The 22,587-nt window shown below is 46.5% G+C and overlaps 1 protein-coding gene across 7 annotated transcripts in view; it reads right to left on the bottom strand.

The window, feature by feature from the left end:
* Window positions 1-200: 200 nt before the first annotated feature.
* Window positions 201-22,587, bottom strand: part of PPARG (peroxisome proliferator activated receptor gamma) — a 116,863-nt gene continuing 94,476 nt past the window's right edge. For all 7 annotated transcript variants that reach the window (XM_072941879.1, XM_072941876.1, XM_072941880.1 and 4 more), the window contains 2 exons: window positions 14,411-14,861; window positions 201-651 (listed from right to left, as the gene is read on the bottom strand). In XM_072941879.1, coding sequence (XP_072797980.1) covers window positions 404-651; window positions 14,411-14,861 — 699 coding nt within the window. In that variant the 3' untranslated portion in view covers window positions 201-403. The remainder of the gene's footprint in view (window positions 652-14,410; window positions 14,862-22,587) is intronic.

The raw sequence follows: 22,587 nt of genomic DNA, 5'->3' as shown, positions 1-22,587 counted from the left end.
AGAAGGTTCAGAAAAGATGTAAACTGAGTAAAAAATTAACTGGTTGAGAATGAAAATTGATCAGTAGTTCCGTTCACAATCTGATACGCGTAAGAATGAAAAGGAAGGAAGGAAGGAATGGGAAGGAAATAAAGGGAAAAAAAGCCTGGGGGGCTCCGATGAGGGACACAACAGACTCAGTTTTCAAACATGACCAGCAATTTCACGATGTGGTAATTTTTAATATTAAAAGTAAATTGTAAATGTATCTTTATAAACAATACGCATAAAATAGATCTATTATTCTAAAACCTTTTCTTTTTTCAAATGCTTTTTCACAGTAAATTTTTTAGGTGTCAGATTTTCCCTCAAAATAATAGTGCAATTGGAAGAAGGGACGCGTCAGTGAACTCGGACTTCTCGGCTAATACAAGTCCTTGTATATTTCCTGTAGGAGCGGGTGAAGACTCATGTCCGTCTCTGTTTTCTTTATGACTTGCAACAGCTGCACGTGCTCTGTCACAATCTGCCTGAGGTCTGTCATTTTCTGCAGCAGCTTGGCAAAGAGCTGAGAGGACTCGGGGTGGTTCAGCTTGAGCTGCAGCTCCAAGGCTTGCAGCAAGTTGTCCTGGATGTCCTCAATGGGCTTCACATTCAGCAAACCGGGGCGGTCTGGGGGAGCAGACATGGGAGACAGAACAGGAGGTTCAGTTACAAGATTCTCTGGCCCCACCTCTGGGGCATACGCAGCCAAACCACCCACTGGTCGGTCTTTTTGGTGGTTTTGCTTTGGTTCTAATGTAGGGTGGGGCAGGAGGGTAAGCAGATAGTAGGCAAGAACTGCAGACAAGGAGGATGGAATGAAAACCCAGAGTATCAGAGCTCTTTCCAGGGCCATTCTTTTCCTGGCCAGGATGCCATCTGTGTGACCAGCTGACAGAACATGGCGGCAAAGCAGCTCTCTCCCCAGACTGGGGACTCTTCTGCTGGCACGTTCCTACTCACTCAGAAATCTCCTGTTCAACTTCTGCTCCTTCTTGATGAGTCTATGTTTTATAACCTCTACTTACTTTCTTACCACAGCTTTAAATACACTTTTAAACTTTGTTGTCTTTTTGCTTAAGATAGCATATGCATTTTCAAAGAGATAAGACATAGTTTTCTAATTCTGTTACACTTTGTAAGGACAGACCAAATTTTAACAGAGGCTTCTTCTGACTGGCGAGGCTGCAGGTCATTTTCGCTGTCTTCTTTATACTTTCCTTATTTGAAATTCAAAGTGATGAGCTTAAATTACTTTTTAAACAAGTTTTTACGTATTTTTATTCATGTAGATCTTTTTAGATTCATCCTTAAGTACTTTCTAGTATTCTCCACTTCTTTGTCATTACAGTTTCTAATGTATCCCTGCTGATGTTTAGAAAAAATTATTGGTCTTATTATATTGAATCGATTCCAATTTCCTAAACTCTTGCCAATTCAAATAGTTTTTATCATGGATTAAAAAAAAACTTTTGGATAGACAATTGCATCTGCAAATAATCAGTTTTATTTATTCTTCTTTTCCAATATTTATAGTTCTCATTTCTTTTTCTTGCCATACTGCATTGGCTAATACCACTAACATGCTATTAAATAATAGTACTGTTAGGAGACATTCTTGTTTTATTCCTAACCTTGAAGGAAATGCTTCTAATGGTTTACCCACAAGTATGATGTTTACTAGGTATGTTTTTCTCCTGGCTCTCCAAGAGTTTTAAAGTTTTTTATTTATTTTATTCAGAACGTTGTTGCATTTCATCAAATGCTTTTAAGTTTTTCTAACTAGAGTGATGACCATATGTTTTACCTTAATCCAGTGTGGTGAATTACATTAATAGATTTTCTTACACTCTTGCATTTATTTGCTAATAATTTTATTTAGGGTTTCTAAATGTGTGAGATTGGTCCAAAGTCTTCTTTTTCTGTGCTATCCTTTGCCTATTTTGGTAATAAATGTTAACTAGCCTTACAGACTGAGTTGAGAAGTTTTCCTTCTGTTTCTATGTAGTGATGACCTGTTCCTTGATGGTTTCTTGGAATTCATTTGCAGAACCATCTGAGCCTGGTGGTAAACTTTTGACTATTTTTAATTTTTGCTCTATGGCTTTTAACTTCTTCAGGCTTTTTATTACTTGTAAAGGAAAATTTTAGTAATCTACATTGGAATAAAGTTGTACATGATATTCACTTAAAATCTGAATCTCTTTTAATTATTTTTATTTATAACTCCTTTAACTGAATGCTTTTATTTGTGTATTCTCTCACTTAAAGCATCTGATTTGCCAAAGGCTTATCTATTTTTGCCTTTTCTAAAAAGCAGAACTTTTGGTTTTACTGATCAACTCTGTTTTTAAAAGTTGCATTTTGTTTTCAGTTTAGCTAATTCCTTTAACTTTCTTTAGGGTTTTTTTCCCCCTCCTTTTTCTTATTTCTTGAGTTGAACGCTTAATTCATTTAGTTTCAGTATCTCTTATTTTCTGACAGATGAGTCTAAAATTTCCTCTGCGTGTCACTTCTGTTTCTCCCCAAAGGCTTTGGTAAATCATACTCTTATTATTCTTTTCTAAACTGTCATATTATTTTGATTTCACTTTTAATCTAAGAGTTATAGAGACATGTTTTTAGAGTTCCAAGTGGAAAGTCTGAGTTTTTGTTTTTCCTAATTTCTAAGTTTGTCGCAGTGTGGTTAGAATACAAGGTTTTCTCATTAAGGCTCAGGAGGGGGGTGCAGAGTACACACAGCATTCACTCGATACCCTGCACTGGGTTCCAAATTTCAGCTCTTAAAGACTGTTCACCCCCGCCTTCTCTTTTTAAGCCCTCTCCCCTTCACTGTTAACCAGAGCACTGTGTACGAGTTTCTACTTCCCTTTCCTCTAGCCTCCACTTACCATGATCCCTTTGCTCCAGCCACACTAAGCTACTTCCAGACCAAGTCCCTCAAACGCCGTACGTTCTGTCATAAGTCAGTGCTTAGGCAGATTCCGCTCCTCCTGCCGCAAGCCGTCTTACCTTCCCTTTAACCATCTTACTGACTGCAAGCTATTCTTGAAAATCCAGCCCGTGTCATTACGCCCTGGAGTCTTCCTGGAGGCCATCCCTTCCTTCCCTCTGCTCTTCCAATCCCTTTGCTCTGGACCCCACAGGACCTGCAAACACCTCAATAGCTACTACACTAGTAGGTCACATTTACTGAGTGGTCATCATTTCCCAAAAATTATGCTAAGGGCTTTATACAAAATACATCATTTAATCTTCAGGATAACTCCATGAGCTCAGTGTCTTAAGGAGGGAAAAGAGGAAGATTGGAAAGAGGAGTTGGATCTTACCCAAGATCTGCCACTTGCTAGTAAAGGGCAGAGCTAAAATTTGAATCTGACTCTAAATGCTACACACAACTCTTATTACCTTGTATTTGAGGTACTGATTTTCTTGTATAGCTCCCCTACTTGGCCACAAGGGACCAGAGGGCAGAGACTATGTCTCGATTATCTCTGAGGCTCCAGTGGAAACACAGGAAGCACTCAGTTGGCTGAGTTAATGAGTGAGAAGGGTGTTTTGGCTAAGACTCCTGGATTGAAAATTACAATTCTTCTGGTTGGTGAGCAAGGAAGAAGCCTCCTGGAAACAGCATCTTCCTGTGTCTAATAAACTCTAGTAACCTGTGTCTGTTGAGGTGAGACACAGGAGAGCAACGTGAGAATGGCCTTGGGTGGGATTTTTCAGAACTCTAAATATGCTCTTAAATTCTCTTTTAATTACAGAAAGTTTGGTTTGATTTTTTTCCTTCTAACTTCTCTAACATATCTCATTATCTGGAATACATATACTTTAAAAAATTTTTTTCAGAACTCAGTTTTGGAACCATCAGCAAAAATCTCAGATTATGAGAATGAAACAAATGGTTTAGTCCCGGCCTAGGGAATCAAGCCCCTGGAGGAGCTGTCCGTTCTCACAGTTGCTATGCAATCATGAAAACCCCTGACGCTTCAAGAAAAACCAGATCCTGGATTGGTGCCTTTGGGTTAATGACTGCTGATCCTCCCCTAACAGATGCGCCAAATTTCAAAGGCCCGGGCAGCAAATGCATGTGCATCTGAAGTGGTGGCACTTCTCTCGAGGTGTGGATGTGGCTCGTCTGTGGGCTGGGACCCCAAACCCTCAGGCGGAACCCTCTGCGCTCTGGGGCCCTGGCTCCTTAGAGCTTTTCCTCCTTCCTCCAGAACAGCATCCGTGGGGTCAAAACTTCTGCAGAAGAGATGATGTGAATCTACCAGGTTTCATTTATCATGACAGTTCAGACAAGCAAATCTTAACACGCAGCTGATCAGGCTTTTGCTGGAAACACTTGGCTCCAGTGCAGGGAAATGGAACTGTTCCCTCTAGGAGTGGAGAAGGATCTGGTTTGGATTTTCAAACCTCTCTTTGGCAAGTTATTTTTTATGATGTGACAGATGAAGTTTGGCTGAAGGGCTGAAATTTTGTGGCCACTGATTTATATTTTACTCCAGTGACAAGTTAGATCATTAACAGATCTGTCCCACTGTCGCCCTTACGGAGCCTCAGTCACAGAGTGGGAAAAGAGTCTGTTCTCCGTCCAGGTCTCTCACTAACCAGCTCTGTGACCTTGGGCAAGCTGATTAAGCTCACTGGGCCTCAATTCTCTCCTCCGTAAATGGAAAGGATTGGACCACAGGGATGATCTCTAAGACCCTGGTTCAAACGTTCTAAGCTTTACTCTTCTTTGTGATTTTCTTTCCATAATTTACATAATTAAACTGCGGAGAGAAACTCAAAATCTGACTAGGAAAGTGCATTAACAGGCTTACCCAGTAAACCTAGAACATGTGGCTTATTTAAAAAGCTAAAGAGCTTCCTCTGGTCTCCAGCACTCCCTAGGGGCAAGGGTAAAAGGGATGGTGTGTCAGGGTTGCCCCACCCTCTACCCTTGCCTGTCTTTCTCCCTCCAGGCACATGCAAACCCTTATTGAACTAAGCTGGGTACCAGAAATGTGCCACAGAAATCTGTCTTAAGACCCAGACATCGGGGTCCTTCATCTTCCCTCTCCCTTCCCATCAGCCCAGTGCCTGCTAAGATATTGTTCTTAGAAGCCCGTCTGAGGTCTCCTCCCTACACCTTGCTGAAGGTTAGAGTTGAGGTCTGGAATAGGATCAGGGCCAAAGGACCTCCTTCAATGGCCCTAGGCTGCCTAGAAAGCCTCTTTGGGAAAGTGCATGTTGACTCATTCTCCAGGACACAACACTCGAGGAAGCTGGAGTCAATTACTGGTTCCTTACTCCCCAGGCTGCAAAGAATTGGGAAAGAAATCTTTCCGGTCCGCGACGCACAGTGCTGGAATTGATTAGAGAACGCTGTTGATGGTGGGCAAATCTACAAAGCGCCCATCTTACCCAGATCTGGTACTGTTCAGTGGAGCGCTTATCTGAAGCAGATCCACATTCCCTGGACCCTCCCGGGATCTGCCCACCTGGGCCAGTCATTTCCCTAGCCCAGATTTCCTCAGGAGGTGTCTCAGTCAGGGAACCAGATGGCCACGGTGGCGTCTCCTGAAGGAGGGGCAGAAAAACCAAGGTGGACTATTCTGTCTCTCTTCTTGGAGCTGCTGTGCTGGCGTTCCCAGTCTTTTCCTACTGGCTTTCTGATGGAGACTAATCTGAAAATGACTGTACCCGGGATGTTCAAAAAAAGGCTGATAGCCAGGCAGCTGTAAACTGATGCACAGACAGTGCAAGCCCTGAGCCTGGTGTGAGCTGAAACTGAAGGGAGGTGGGGCTACTTAGGGAGCTCACACTTTGTCTTTTTACTTCCTTTATTCCGTTGCTTCCTGAGCTCACAGATGTGTTAAAAAGAGCAGTGGATTTGGAAACTGAAGACTTGCTCCCAACCAAGTCTCCACTTAGCTTCTCTGTGACTTTGGACAAGTCATCTTACCTTCCCGGGTTTTGGCTTTTTAAGACACCCACGGTAATTCCTTTCACAAGGTCATGAGGAGGAGGATCAGGTAGAAGAGCTTTACGAGACATCACTATCCTCGGTGTTTGTTCAGAGAGAGGCAGTTGGGAACGGGGAGGTTTCAGAGCTGTCACTGGTTAAGTGCATACATTCAGGAGCCCAAGAAAATGATTCGTGATACAGACCCATGTCTGGGGATTCGGGTAAGTTCTCATTCTTGTAGTTGAAGGCACGCAAGCAAGAGAGTTTAAGAACAGTAACAAAGCCAAGAAGCCCCGGTCCCCAAAGTCTCTTCGTCCTTGGAGGTGGTGGTAGGGGTTCTGCGGTGCTCTTCTGATCAAACCAATCAGCGAGCGTTAGGCAGCTCTGAATTCAGCCAAGGTTATCTCAGCCCCGGCGACTCCCTCCCACCACCCTCCCTTCCGGAGAAAAGGAGAAAGTTTCACTTGTGTTCTTTTCATATTTAAATCTGACCTGGAGCTTGAGCCAGTGCAGTGATTCTCAGCTCTGGCTCCACGTTGAAATCATCCGGGGAAACTGAAAACACGCAAACTAACACCTGGGTCCCATCTTGAGCGATGCCGATGGACTTGGCCTGGGGTACGACCGTCAATGTTCCTAAAAGCCCCCAGGTGGTTCTGGTGAAGCTGCGCGCAGACACTCCTGCTGTAGCGAGAGGCGGTCGGCATCCCAACCTGAAAGCTTACTTGCTGGGCAACCTTGGGCAAGTTCCTTAACCTGCCCGTGCCTCAGTTTCCTCATTGAGAAGCTGGAGACGTGACAGCCACCCAGCTCGCAGTGTTGCTGGGAGGGGGAGGGGAGTCATGAGCTGGACAGTGCTCGAGCCGCGTGTGACACACGGGAGGCAGCTGCGGCTACTCTGAGAGCGTAACGGGACAGGACACCGCGCCTCTTTCCCCTTCTTAGCCCTCTCCTCTCATTTCTCCGCCTTTCCCGGGTCTTCTCTACATCTTACTACCCTTTCCCCCTGCACTGCTCCGTGGCCTCCACGCTGCCTTCTTGATGTCTTTCCTTTCCACTCCTGGGACTGCACCCTGTGGTGGACTTGGAGTTAGGAATCCCAGCAAGGCCAGCCTAAATGAATCAGACATCTGAGCAGCAGGTGATCTGGGGAGAAACGGGGTTGGCTGCTGCCATCAGGGAGAGGGGACAACGTAACAGAGGCCGCATACCGAGCAGATAAAGATGGTCTGTGACCAGCGCGTTCCACCGCCAACGCACACGTTCCTTCACTCTGCAGTGGTTCACACCCTTACACACCCCTGTTAAACAAACGCCTTCTCCGTGTCCAAATGACAACCGCTCTTTACAGTAATAACACCTACGGTCTGGCTAAGACGACAGGGGGGTGACCCACGATGAAACATGGCCCAGGCCATACCTTCTTTTATCTGGCCCCCAAGAGGCACTGCCACACCAACTCCCCTCACCTCAAATGCCCAACACCACCTCTGAAAGCCACTTCCACAACCACAACACAGAGCTCGAGGACCTCTAGCAACAAGATGGGGACCTTCCCTCCGAGCCATGTTCAAAGCACTTCTCTCTCGATGGTACCAGCAGGGCATGGAGGGCGGGCTCGGTTTTATTTTCGGCTCTTTCCCAGTGGACACAGGCCTGAGACTCCTGTCCTGCCCTTGGGAAGCTGGGTCTTCCCGGTCCCCCTTCCCTGGGGGCTCGGGTCCCCTAGTTCTGGACATCCGAGGTCACTCAGGTGACGCTCAGCCCCCCGGCTTGCTCCCTTTCTCTGTGTCAGGACCAGGGGAAGCAGCAGGCTTCCCTCAGGCTGAGGGATGCAGGTGAATCTCTGCTCCTTCGAGGTCCGACCCCAGCTAGCCCAGCACGGGGTGGTGGGGAAGGGGCGCGAGGTGGAGGAACCAGGCTGCAGTGGAAGGATGGAGAAGGGCTTCTGCTTCCCCGTCGGGCCTGACACCCTCATGCTCCAAATCCAAGGACTCTTTCCTGCTTCCTCAGCCTCTAGAAATGCCAACAGCAAACCCACAATACAAAGTGGCTGAGAATTAGTTCTCTGCCACTCTCCCCTCCCCCATGCCTTCCTTTCCAACGTCTTTGAGAAGAACCTGTGATCTCAAACGCAGATGTGATCTTTAATCTCTAAATACAACCTCTCAACACATAATGCAGCCCCAGAGTTGACAGAATGCTGCAGAGTGGAACCTCCCCCCACCCCCGCCCCGCTGCTCCTGACCCCTTCAGGGGCACTGGGGCTGGGAGTCCCCCACCACCCCTGCCTCCTCCTCCAGTATCTCTCCCCCTTGGGGTTTTGTTCTCAATCCACAATTAATCCCCTTAAAGTGATAGCTGATAAAGGACTAGCTGATATCTCCCTAGGGGTTATTTATATTGTGCTGAGGGATTTTAAGTACAACTACTGGTGAAATTTCAAGCAATCTGGCTGGTAGGATGGCATGGAGCTACTTCAAATCATATCATATGGGGAAGGGAAAACTAGCATTTATTGTGTGCTTAATATGTCCCAGGCATCGTGCCAGAGGCTTCACATAATGCTACTTCATTTACTAAGGGTACTGATAAGGAGGTTAAGGCTCGGGGAGGCACACAGTTGCCTGAAATCACACATCTGGTAAGAGGTGGGATGGGGGCTTTTTGCTCTCGGGGCTGTCCCGGATTCCACAGCCTCCCACCGCCCCATCCTGGGTCTTCTGGCCCCCTGACTGGTGACACTGGCGAGACCCTCGGAAGGCGCTTTCCCCAGGGGTGCATGGTTCCTCGCCACCGCTGCTGGCCTCTCCAGCAGCCAGCGCCCGGTTTCATTCTTCCTCACCTGCAGATCATCTGTCTGAATGTCGCGGCCAACTGTGCCAGTCTGGAAGGCTGCTGGGGGTCACCCGGAGTTTAAACACACATTGTGAGAACCCAGAATGATAAAGTGCTCCCCAAGGCGGCCCACTGACTGGCTGACTGAACCTCTTCCAAGACTGCCGTGCGGGGACAGGAATGACTCAGCAGTTCGGCTTTCAGTCCCTCGTCTGTCCCTGAGGTCAAGCATAACCGTCTGCTCGCTCACTAAGATGCTCCCAGCCTACCTGGGGGCTGGGCTGCAGAGGGGATGTCTCTGAAGCAGCCACAGATAAAGATGTGTCTGTGTCCTACAAACAACAGAAGCCCTGTGTGTGTGTATTTTTAATTTCTCAGATGATTCTAGTCTGTTTCTCTCCTCCCTACCCGCCCCCGCCCCCACCCTCAGCTCTCTGGTTTTTAGAACTTGGGTGCCAGTCGAGAACTCATCAACATACCTCCCTCTGTCTCAGCCAAGTCCACGAGGTTATGAGAAGAGTGAACCAATGGGACATTTCTAGATAACTCGCACTGAGTCATCATTCAAAGCCCTGTGGCCACCTGACAGGGTTTGCCTGCCGGTCGCGGTGGGAAGAGGAGAACAGGTGGGAAGAAAGGTCACTCACTGTGTAGACGCCGTGGAGGTGCCCATGCGATACTTTTCAATCAGTAAATGCAGGCAATTACTCTCTGACACGATCAAGGCCCAGGGGCGGATATGAGCCACGTAACCGACACTCTTCCACTGTCCAGCTCAAGGCTCAGTCACATGAGAAATCAGATGTCTGTGTTCATTCTCCCAAAAACAGTCAGAAAACAGCTTTTACCCCTTGGGCACCCAGCCTGTCCTGTCCAGAAAGGCTGTACGGACAAAGGAGCTGAGCACTTCACTGGCTCAGGCGAGTGGAAGAAAGCCGGCCTGCTGTTGTACATGGTGTTTTTAATACCTTAAGTTTTAAACTATTTTCAGTTTTGCCTCCTCCCAGTTAACTAGTAAGGATGCTGCTGACAGACAAAGACGACGTAGGGGCCACTGGGCTGTGCAGAAGCAGGGGCCCCCTGAGCTGGAGCGCAGGCCGACTCAGGCACGTGCCCTCTGTCTGGTTTCAGAGGAGAGCTGTGCTCTGCCTTCTCACAGGCAGAGAGCAGGCAGATGGAAGGATTACACGGGGCTGGCCACACCCTCCAGGATCTGGAGGACAGTAAGGGGTGAGGAGGAGGCACGGAGCACTCACAAACCCAGAGCCCTCAAACTCTGTGCCGGGCACTGAGTGGTTCTCCACTGCACTGAATGGAAGGGGTGTCGTCTGGACGGTCTCCGACAGGCAAGAAATGTGGCTACTGGAGGGCATTTTAATAATTTTAAATTCCTCTCATAAATGTTCCTGCAATCATTCGTCTCCATGACAACCTGATCTGATTAAGTATCAGTGTATTTACTTAGGTCCTTAAAGCTTATCGCCAATTTTTGTGGGGAGCGCTTCAAAGGGGTGGGGGTGCACTTCCTGAACAAATTTAAGAACACAGCGCCAGTCTCTGTTGTCACTGGGCCCCACTCTTCCCCAGAGCAGTCTTCACACCTGGGGTGTAATTCTGTTAGGTATCTTGGGAAGGGCAAGGTTTTAAGGTCAGACTGGGTCTAACCTTGGCCACACCAATTAGAAGCTCTGGGCAAACTGCTCAGCCTCTCTAAGCTTCTGTTTCCTCCATCTGGAGAATGGGGATAATGAGAGACTTTCTAGAGCTAAAGGAAAAGCTAAACCACAATTCTGAACGCACGCAAAGTGCTCAGCGTATCTTCTGGAAACGGTGAAGCATTCGGTAAACGGACGTGATTATTCCTAATACGTGATTACTATTCACTCAACACGCATTTACCAAGTACTTCCTCTGGGTCAGGTGCTGCGCTTTGATTCTGTTCTAATTCCGACAAATTAAAACGTACACATCAACACACACATAGATGTCATTATGACCAAGGGTAAGAAACAGAGCTCCAGCGTATTGAGCTGGGAGGTCTAGCAGTCATTCAATTGGCGTGGAATATCAACTCTTCCTGGATCTGCAAATGGACAGCTAGGAACAACTCCGCCTCCTTGCACCCTATTCTCGCTGCCCGCTTGACAGCAAAAAAGCACATGATCGCTCCGAGAGCAGCTGTCCAAACTTGCTTCACAGAGAAAGGACACAGCTGGGCTTGCTGGGAACAGGAGGAGCCGCTCTATAGGTGGTTTGCATCACCCAGCCAGACCCAAGGGGCTAAATGAGGAGGCCGGGTGGCTTGCCATGTGTGGCCACTGCACCAATATTTACAGCTTCTCTGTCATTAGGGTGGTGATGACAATCTGTCTCGAGAAATGCATTGTAGAATCCAGTGAATTTCCTCCCCGATATCTTGGAAGTTTGGGAAGAGCCGTAATGGATTCCAAACTGTTTTGAATTAACAAAAAGAGCTTTTTCCTGTTGCAGAGTTCCAGCTGGAACCCTCTATGCTCCTCTGCACCAAACAGCAAACGCCCAAGTGGGCAAAGCTTCGGGGGGAGTGTCCGGGGGCCTGTGAGCTTTACCGAGCTTTCCCCTTGGCCTCGGTTGCCGGTAGGTCTGGGGAGTTTGCTGGCGTGGCTGGTGTGGCTGGCGTGGCGCTCCGGCGCCAGTTGCAAACATGCCCTTGCTGGAGGCAGTTTTATTACTCTTGACGCCACCCATCCAGGCGGTGAGACTACAGGGAGCAAGGGAAGCCCTTCCCTTATCAAGACTACCGAGGAAGCGGCGCCTCTGGACTCTGGGCCTAGACCTGAGGGAGGACACTGAAGGGAGCATAGGCTGCGGCCACTGACACAGAGGAATCGACCACATCCCCCAGCCAGGGGGCAGAGGGCAACGCCTGTGGCCAACGGGACACTCGGAGGTGACCGTTAGGGCACCTGGGTTTCCCTCCGAGTTTCACTGCTCACCACTTGTTAGACCTCAGACAAATCGCTGACTTCTGCAACCCTCTCCTCTCTTTCTCTGGAGTGAGAATAAAAATACAGGAGAACTGTCAGGAGCTAAAGAGAGAATTGGGGGCCGAGGGCTGCCCTTTGTCTGGTTCTGGATCTGTTACCCTTTGTCGTCTCCTTCCTCCAGCCTCCAGCTCAGAGGAGCCAGAGTGAGAGACGAGAACACCTAGAGAAGAGCCAGGCCATCTCCCTCGGCAAGCGCGGTCTGAAGGCTGAACAGACAGGGCAGACGCTGAACAGCAGGCCAATCTAGGCACCACATCTGATGGTATCAGCAGTTTCCAGGGTTGAAGCTGAGTGACAGTGATCTTACTATGACAACGCCAGTTTCCTAAGCAATTACTCGGCTGGGTCAAGGCAGGTACTTTCATCCAAAAAATCCCCTCTGGGTCTTCTGGGGACCCCCTGCCCTTAATCTCCCCAGTTCCTGACTACCCAACTCTTACATAACCCCCACCTCCCCATTTTCCCTTCAGTCTCGGGTCACAGAGCTGTGACCAGGACGGAGCCCTTCTGTGATTCTCAGGCCCACTTACAAGGAGGTCAGCGGGACCCCTGCCCAAAGGGCTTCTTTCCCAAATCACTGAAGAGACTGGACTTCAGAATAAACCGCAGGGGAGAAAATCTGCCCTCTTGTCAAGATCAGGTAGGATCGGACATTTGTTCCCCGGATCAAAGCTTCCTGCTTACAGGAATTTCTGCTTTCTGAAAAACCCAGGGTGGGAGAAAAATTAAAAGGAACAGAGAAACTGCATGTCGTACTCTCTAACAAGTCATGGCCTGGGACGTTGGCTTCCCCATCTACAGACGCCTGGGATTCTGATCCCACTGGAATCCAGTCTGTGGATCGGGAATGACCGGAGCAGCTCTTTCTCTGGCCTTTCCCCAGCCAGCTTCTCTGAGTAAAGAAAGGAATTGAATTCCTGGGTGTTGAACAAACACCAGGTCCAGTTCATTCATTCTTATCTACTGCCCATAGGTTGACTTCATCTGCAAAAGCAAACTTTCATCAAGGAAGGATTTGCCTTTTGTGATATGGGAGCTAGTCCATGGTAAATTTTTTTTTAAGGAAGTCTAAAATTATTCACAGGGTTTTCTTCTCATGATAACCACAGATAAAAGATTTTAAGAAGGTATGGCTGGCAGCTACCTTCAGATGGTGCCATTTCTAATTTTCTTAATTGAAAGCCAAAGCCTACAATATCTATTAAATTGAATCAAGCTATTCACAGAGCTATTTTGACCAATTAAATAGCCTATGTCTTGTTTCCTCTTTGCACCATAGTCATGAAAGGGCAGCATTAACACAGACTCCGGAGCCAGCCAGCCTCAGTGCATAACCCCGGCTCCATCTTCCGCCTGCTGGGTCACCCTGGGCAAGAGGCTGAACCTTGCAGTGCTTTGGTTTCCTCGTTGGCAAAATGGTATTAACCTCACTGGGGTTGTGAGAACTAAATGAATGTGTATGCAGTGGGTAGGACGCTTCCTGGCACACGGTAAGGAATTAATCTGAGTTTGCTGCTGTTATCATTACGAACACAATGAGCACCTGATTTCAGAAGCCTTCTGCTCTCAAGTATTTGGACGACAAAGGACTACAGAGTGGGTCATGCTGTTTATCGCATGCTGCCTAGTTAAACTCGGCTCACGTGCACAGGACCACTGTCCCCCACGGACCAGATGTCACCAACAGGAGCTATTCTCTCAAGTACACACAGAAATCTCACCCCAAATCTGCTTCAGTAATGAAAACTAGTCGCTTGAAAACAATTTTTATAGAGAGAGTTGACAGTAAAACTTTCTTCTACTCAAGTTGGAACCATGTGAGAAGCCAATGAAAGTTGCATTTAGTATAAAACCTGGCTTTAGGAGCTGGTTAGTTAGATCATGTACTTGCAAGGCCAAAAGTACAATGAATGCTAAATAACTCAGTTTATTTCTCTGCTGGGTGCTATTTGGTTCAGACCGCATTCTTAACCACAGCCAACTACCTCACAAAGCTACTTTAAGAGAGGCCATCAGAGGACGACACGAGAGAGAGGGGAGCAGTCAGCAGATGTGTGTGCCTTGACTCCTGATACCGGGAAAGCAATTCAAAGTAGCGTCTCACTGACAGGGGGGCCCGAGCGTAATCGGACCACACACGCATAGCGGTGCTTGCTCTATACCAAGTGAGCACCACTGCTCAGAGTTATGTATGCCACTACTCAAACGATACGAAGAACAGGCTGGGCTTCTGGAAAGGAAAGGAAAAGGACAAGGAGAAAGAAAGAAAAAGGAGAAGAGGGCATTTGTCTTCCATGTTTGGATTTGATTAGGAAAAATATTATGACGGATAAAAGGAAAGAGCCTGAGTTACCCGCAGTCTATGGTACTCTGTCTCATATCTCACATGCGTGGCAACACGCTCATGGTACCACACCACTGGCATGTTCTGTATGAAAAGTGCAGTCAAGCACAGAGGGAAAAGGAACACAGACTAGCACGAAGGAAAGTCAAAATTCTTCCAGCCGTCCCACCACCACTGCCGCCGCCCCCCACCCCCTTTCATGGAAGATCCAAAGAGGCAGCTTACCTCCACTGAGAATAATGACAGCTATAAATATCGCCAGGTCGCTGTCATCCAGTTCCAGTGCGTTGAACTTCACAGCAAACTCAAACTTGGGCTCCATAAAGTCACCAAAGGGCTTTCTCAGGCTCTTTAGAAACTCCCTGGTCATGAATCCTTGGCCTTCGGAAATGAGAACCCCATCTTTATTCATCAAGGAGGCCAGCATCGTGTAAATGATCTCATGGACGCCGTATTTTAGGAGAGTTACTTGGTCATTCAAGTCAAGGTTTACAAACCCAGGAATACTCTTGGCGTACTCTGTGATCTCTTGCACGGCTTCCACGGAGCGAAACTGACACCCCTGAAAGATGCGGATGGCCACCTCTTTGCTCTGCTCCTGCAGGGGGGTGATGTGTTTGAACTTGATTTTATCTTCTCCCATCATTAAGGAATTCATGTCATAGATGACAAATGGCTGCAAATAAAAAAGGGAGAAGGCGGCTGAGGTGGCGATTTCTAATCCACGGTCAACACTGTCCGGTTTCTTTATATACCTTTGCTTTGCTAACTAAAATCTTTAAGGTCGAAAACACTAAATAAGGAGAAAGTACCCTTATCTCTTGATTAATCCTCCAAATTGTCTTCTGGGACCAAATTTCACCAATTTTGGTCTTCCTTCCACTTTTACTGCAACACTTTACCTATGACTGGCTAATAGTTCCAATTTCTTTCTTTCAGAGGGTCTTTGTTGTCAATTTTTAAATGGATACAAAATATCCTGTTTATTTTGGCTTTCAACAGGGTATGTTTTGAACCTCCTTTTAATAAAAAAAAATTATTTCAGCAGCTCAGGGTTGAACAGGGTGAAAAGACCCACTTGGACATAAAGTAATCTTGCAGTTTGAGATTAAATCTACTCAGATCTTAACTGAAACACAGTGGGCAAGTAAAATATACTAGGCTACAAAAAAAAAATCAGTCTGAAAGCAGATTAAAGATGAGCCAAGAAAATGTGTTTCTTTTTTTTAATGCTCTGGAAGCAGTCTGTTTCAGAAACAGCAGCTCTATGAGGCCTGGTGATAAATGCTGCAAAAAAAAATGGCAAATTAAAAAAGGGTTTGAACCTATTTTTCAAAATACCTGTCCTTAAGGGTCAAGAATCCATAAAACACCTCTATCAGTTACTCAGGTTTGCAATAGAGACTGCTTTCAAAAGCATGTTGTGTTAGTCACGAAATGATCTCTTTCATTTCTTTGTGTGGAATTAACCAAAGGTTTGTGGTCCTTGTGAAATTCTCAAGGCTACTCTGATATATATATATATATATATAATACAGTGGACATATTGAACTCTGTAAGGAGTTAAACTCCTAACCCTAGTCCCATCAGCGTTCACCTGGAAGCACTGGAGTAAGAATGGAAGGTTTTTGGGTTCTAGCTTTGGTCCTGTGGCTAACTGTGTGGATTTAGAAAAATCATCTATCTTTCCTAGGCTTCAGGTTTCTCAACTGAGGGGAGTGGACTGAATGGGAGGCTTCCATCTGTTCTCTTGAGGATTTGCTAGCTGCATTTCTCAGCAGTGTCTGTGATGTCTGCGATGCGTGTATGTGTGTGGTCCACGTGTGGGTCTGTGCAATGGTGCATGAAAACACACACGTACACTGACGTCTCTGCTGTACTAAAAACGAAGTTTCCCCTGAGCAGAGATGCTGAGATCTCTCTCCTAATCGGCAGGACGAGTGCAGCAGTGACCAGCTCCAAGACCCACTGGTTTGGAGAGTCTCAGTATTAATCTCCATATGCGTCTGTGACTTTCACCAACTAGAAAGTCTGTTCTACCCTGAAGGAAACAACACTAATGCTAAGAGGGTTTAGATGCTGAGATTTGCAGGCTTCCACACTGTTTCAACACCATCCACGGGTGTTATTTTTTAAACCAAAGAATTCACTTCATTTGTATTGTTCAGCCAACTGCAAGGCAGTACAGATGTCAGGACTCATGAGCAACTTCGCCTGGTGACTCTAAGTAATTCTTTAAGTAAACCAGGAGCAAATAGTGCTGACTATGTTTTGGGGCATTCCCTCCCCCAACTTTAGATTGATATTATTAATGGGAGAGTGGAAAAAGGACAAGGACAGCCACATTAGTTAACACGTACTGAGTTTTCCTAGAAAGCCAGACTCAAATCACGAAAAAGACTAGCTTGTACAGAACCAAAGGTGGTTTCTGTCCTCCAGTTGTTTTGGAGTGTATTATAACTTATGCTAACGAGAGCCTGGCTTTCTTTACTGGCCACAAGAAGCTGAGAACCTGATGGGACGGGTGCCTCAAGAGTCCACGTGCACACATATGAGTACTAGTAACGCGGATATAAAATCATCACCTCTTCACATACGGAAAGACGGTGCCTCGATCTGCCCACTTCAACTTCTGGATGAGTCTCTGCTCAACCATTTGGCTTCTTGGCACAGAACGTATGCATAACATTCTTCCACCTCCATGTAAGCAATTTATCTGGAACTATGCCCTGATAAATCACCCTGTGACTCTTCCTCTCCACTTCCCCTGTCCCCTCATATAAAGCCCCAGGTTCCTGTTTTTGAAACTCTGTGATAGTTGAATAGAGGGCACAAAATCCTGCTAATTTTCTCTCCCGATTTAACAACAATGTGACTTTAACCCCTTGGCAATCGACGTTGGTCAGGATTTCCTGGCAGTAAACACTCAAGGACAGAGAAAGGAATGGGCAGCCCCCACCGTCATGCCAGACCGTTCCAGTTTTGTTTTTTTTTTTAAGAAAAAAAAAATCCCTTCAGCATTTTGAAAAAGTGAACTGGCAGAGAATTCTGGGTACTGACATGCAAATGAATCCCAGGTGGACTTTTTTGGTTTGTTTTCCCCAGTCCTATCTGGTGATGCTGTTTTCCCAGCATTTTGAAGTCTGCGTAGTAGACTCTTTCAGCCCCCACGTGGATCTGCCGAACTGCAAGAGTGATCTCGAGACACAGTCGGCCTGGAGATCTGCCTTTCTTTGCCTCCAATTCACCAATTCTTAGACTGCAAACAGCTGACTTGCACATTTCACACCGGGACCGCCTTATCCTGAAACAGTGATGACAGTGGCCCACCCGACTTGCTGAGGGCTGACCTCTCAAAACCACGGGTGGAATTCCGTCTGTGGAATTCACCTTGAATCATCAACTTAACATTACACTTCTGGCAAAATACTCCACGTGAAGCGTACTTCACTTCCATGTTTCTGTATTTTCTACAAAGGGAAGCCCTGGATGTTCTATCCGCTTTCACATCATCGTTGGATGATCTTCTATTTTAAGGGAACCGTGTCATCTTCAAATTTAGCCTTAATGACTTCACATCTCTAGTTTGAGGCTAACCATGTATTTATCTTCGGACTATCAAATGGCTAGATAAGCATCTCTTCTTGAAAGGGACGAAGGCTTAATTACACCCAGGGTGTTATCAGGGGAAGATCCAGGCTTTGCAGGGCTTGACAGAGACACAATGGTTGGGCACACTGACAATTGCTGGGTTCAATAATACAAATTTTAAGAACAAAATCGCTCAGGCCCTTCCCAGGGCACTAGGAGGGGCTCTGAAAGAGATCGGCCCTGAAGCTTAGTTAGCTTCGCAGCGAACCGGCTTCTGGCCGTTACAAATGCTTGTATTTCCATCTTGGACAGACCAGAAAAAGGTGGGAACAGAATGAAGAAACTTGCACTCACACACAATGTTTCTCCAGGGAAACAAAACGGTTTCTGCAAGGGGAAATTAGTTTTCTTTGGAGAGATACATCAAGTGTGATTTATTCTGATATATTTTGATTTTCAAAAATAGCTCTGCATATCAAAGCCAGGATGGGACTAAGGGTTTTTATAGATAATTTAAATCAGTTATAGATCTACTGCACATGTGCTGTGAAGAACCCAGCGGTCACGGGGGGAAGCTGGCTTAATAACGGAAGCAAAGCAGAGTAGTAACAGTTTACTTTTCCGGGTGGACAAATCGAATTACATTGTTTCGTAGAAGTTCCATAACACCGGCATCTTAATAGAGTTGTGAAGGATCATATGCGAATGCTCTAGGTTTACAGCTCCTTTCGAATCATAAAATGGCAAGCTAAAGAAGATAAATGAGAAAAGCGACTAACAAAGCACAGATGAGTCTGCTGATTTCTGCAACTTGGGAGACTGAAACCAGCGCAGCAGACAACTCCAGCCTCTCATAGACCATCACCTGGTGGCCACGCCAGAGTCAAGACTGGCCTGGAAAGAGGTGAGCCCCAACTCATGGGCCCTCCTGATGGTCTTGGTTTTCTTGACAGATTAAAGCAAAGGCTCAAATATGAAAACTGAATTCTTTAGGCCTGTCTCCTCCTCCCTCTGGTTTTCTTCTTCCTTTCTATACTCTGGACTGACTTTCATCCCCTGAGACACACACGCCTCTTCTTGATTTGCTCCAGGGGCTGAAAGTCCGTCCAAGACTCGCTGGTTGGGTTTCCTCCACTTCCTGCTGGTTTCTCCCCTGTGGTTTCCACTCCCCTCTTGTTGTAAACCATGGGGCCGATAGAACCAGAGGAGTCTTCAGACGTAACCCAAGTCATCTCTCTCGGACTGGGTATGAAAAAACTGAAGCCAAGAGAATTTCCAAAGTCAAACAGCTGTTTACAGCAAACCCTGAACGAGACCTGTCTCCTCCACTCATGACTAAGTCCTTTCTCTTTCTGCTGTTTTCTACATGACTTCCCCACTTCTGCCTCTTTAAATACACTGACTATTCTGGGAGGAACTGGGGCTTTTTAACTGGAAGCTCTTACGTGCTGGGGTCTGAACTATTATTTCCCAGAGGTGCTGTATGCAATCGAAGTTCAGTCTGAAAGCCTCTCAAATGCCATCCTGATTACCTGCACGGTTTAGAAATTTAAGACAAATAAAAACTTAATAGGAAGAATTATTCACACTCTGATGAACCAACACATAGCCACAGCTGTTTAAAGAAATAAACAACATCTACTGCTGGCCAAATTGTTAGTTAGCTGGCAAACACGGGTACTGGCCAACTGAATCTAATCATTAAAGAAAAGAAAATTCAAATGCTTTTCTTCTTAACTATATAGAACATGATCTTTTAAATTTACTGTCTGAAAGAACACCATTGGTTCAGATATGTTATATCTTTAGCTCTCCCTGACAGTCTTGGTAAAAAAGGAATTTCTTTTTTCAATATGAATTATGGGTTATTGATTCCAGCCCAGTATCTTCAGCAGCATCGAAAGGAATCAGCACCAGCATCCTGCTCTTTACTTGCGCTGCGGAGCCTAAGGCTCTTTTCTGTGAGGGTTTCTCTGGTATCTTTCTTCTTAGGGGAGCAAATTCCAGCTCAGTCAGGCTTTCCCAGAGAACAAGGGGGAAGGAGACCGCACTTTGTTTAGCTGCGAGAGCAGGATTTAAAGGACAGACATCCTTCCAACAGTCTGAGTTACTAGATTTGACGGCCACCGTAAATTTTAGGATGCAAAAATTTAAATGGGTACAGAGCTGTTTTTCCAAAAGCTTACACTTTCATACCAGGTTTATTATTTGGTGGTTTTGCGTTTCGCACACTATGGAAGGCACCAGCGTGCCCCTGTAATGGAAAAAACAGTGAATCCACAGAGACCCATCCTAGGTAGTGGGATGCTTTGCGACCCAAAGTCCAATACAGTACAAATAACACGTTTTATTCCTTACTTGCAGACAGAGTGCAGCCAGGAGGGCCTCCCCATCTCTCAGATACAGAGGGAAAAGTTGGCCGACACACCAAGGGTTTTTCTATTTATTGTTTTATGGCAAACCAAGGCACTGAAAGTGGTTTTTGAAAACCACTCTCTGTTCATTTTCATCAATAAACATGGGATCATGTGACAGTGACACACACCCAGTGTGATCATTGCATCAGGGCCATAGTCAAACGCTGGGAACTTCCAAAGTCCACTGAGTTCTCGGGTGGCCTTCCTGAGACAGTGCGCCCTAGTTCTAGCATTTTCAGTTTCCAGAGTTCAGTGGGATGTCTCAAAGGAGAGGTCTGGGCTGGAACAAGCCACGGAAAGGTTCAACAGACTGTGGGGAGAGTCAGTTACACTTTGGCTAGAGGGTGGCCAACAGGCCAATGGTTCCTAAAATTTCTTCTCTGGGGACCCACAGCTGGTGACTCCACTTCCCAGCTTTCCCTAGCCCTGAGCCTAAAATTCCCAAGCATTTTTCTTTTAGGCAAGCCAGTGCGAGTAGGGGCACCCTATCCCAAAGAGACAACACCAGGAAATGACAGACAGAAGGGAGTTCGGGGCGGGGTTCGGGGGAGGGCCTGGCTGGCGCTGGGCCTGAGGAAAGATCAGCAGGCACTTCATAAATGAGAGAGGACACGCAGTGGTTAAGTGGAGCAGGAAGATAAATTTTAAGAATGGCCTCTTCAAAAAAGTCATTTTCTTTTCCAAAGATTCTGGGTAACTGGTCATTCACCAGGCTCAGTAGCCTTCCCCAGGCTTGGCCTAACCAACTCTAATGACATCAGTTCAAGTGGGGCATAGAGTGAGACCCGAATTGCTCGACTACGCCAACCACGGCCGGCCCCTTTTCCACATCCCCCACCCTCTCAAGAGCCCGCATTTCTGCAAAACTTTTCCTATCTATGCAAATCTTAACTTTCAAAAGCCCTGGCCAAGAGATGCTATCAAATGAATAACATGACCACGTAAGATAAAGAACAAATCTCTAGTCTCATCGGAAATCACATTTTGATTTTTTTCCCCTTTCCCATATTCCTCTCTGAACTGTTTCTTTCCACAAGAGCTTAATTTGATTTTGCAAGATAAGGAGAAAAAAGGGAGCCAAACAATTCTATTTCAGTTTTGTGTAATCAGGGATTGGGTTATTTTAATTTGGCCCAGTCTCTCTTTCCTTTCCAGATGCTAACAAGAGGCAACTCTGCCTCCATCCAGGTCATTAATGATGTCCAGGTTGGTGAGCAAACATTGGGCGAGAGGCCCTCTGTTGAAAGTCCAGAATTTCAAAGGGCATAGGCAGCAGCTTTCAATTCAATTAAGCAAATACATTCTGCATAACTATTATGAGCAGTATAGTCCGAGTTGCTACTGGGCGGAAAAGGGCAAACTCGAGAAGCCAATAATCAAGCATTTTGCAGCCCTTTCCCTTAAAATAGCTTAACACCTATTTATCCTACAATTACCCTAGTTTTAACTCAAAGGTTTAGAGCCAAGGAGTCAACGGGAGTGAGATTTTAAAGTGATTTACAGTGGACTGGGCTCTGGGCCCTTCAGTAACACACAGAGAGCATGCTGGCCTCTGAGAGTATAATTTAAAACCTTCACTACTGGGGATTTTTTTTTTTAATGCTTTCCTCCTATCTTTCAGGTACTGTTAAATTAATAGGATTTCCAGTGTGGATTGCAGGTCTGGCCTGGGAGATAAAGAGAAGGTGAGAAAGCAGTTCCTGGAAATCAAGTGGCCCGAGGCAAACTGTGGAGTAAACAGCGGGCTGGGCCCTGTCCCTGCCATCACTGGGCTCCCAGTTCAGGGGCTCCGGCTGCCTGTCCCGCGCCGGCTCTCAGCAAGCTGCCTGGCACTGTGAAGCCCCTTTGCCACTGCACCCTAATTTTCCTGTGTTTCTCCATCTTAAAATGAACAGTTTACTTCCTGAAGTCAAATCACCTATGGAGAGGTCTTCATTTTGCTTTGGTTTTGCTATGTCCTGAGTTTCCCATTTAACGAACGCACAGACTCAGCTTTACGACGGCCCGTGGGCTGTCGTCCTGCCTCGTGGAAGACGTAACCCTATTCACTGCAGTTCGAGAAGAACGAAACAGCACGAGGATCATTTCCTGAATGTCAATACACAGAGACAGCAGAACAAGGTGGAAACTCCCTGCTGTTCTAATATTGGCCAAGATAAACTGTAGCTCAGAACGCCTTCCGAGGTGGAACCTCCCCAGCGTCGCCGGTGGGAAGGGCCCGCGGCCGTGAAGAGCGCCGCTCGCAGAGCGCACCGGCTCGGAGCCGCGTTCTGCCGTTGCCTCTTCCACACGCTCGCTGTGTGATCTCAGGGCAGAACGTCTCACCTCTCTGGACTTCGGTTTCCTCATATTTAAAAAAGAGAGTAATAATAGCTGCTGGGAGGCTGTCGTGGG

The sequence above is a fragment of the Vicugna pacos genome, chromosome 17, assembly GCF_048564905.1.
Source record: "Vicugna pacos chromosome 17, VicPac4, whole genome shotgun sequence".
In the NCBI taxonomy this organism is placed as follows: Eukaryota; Metazoa; Chordata; class Mammalia; order Artiodactyla; family Camelidae; genus Vicugna; species Vicugna pacos.
The sequence above is the reverse complement of the archived record's forward strand: the minus strand, read 5'-3'. Positions and strand labels throughout refer to the sequence as shown.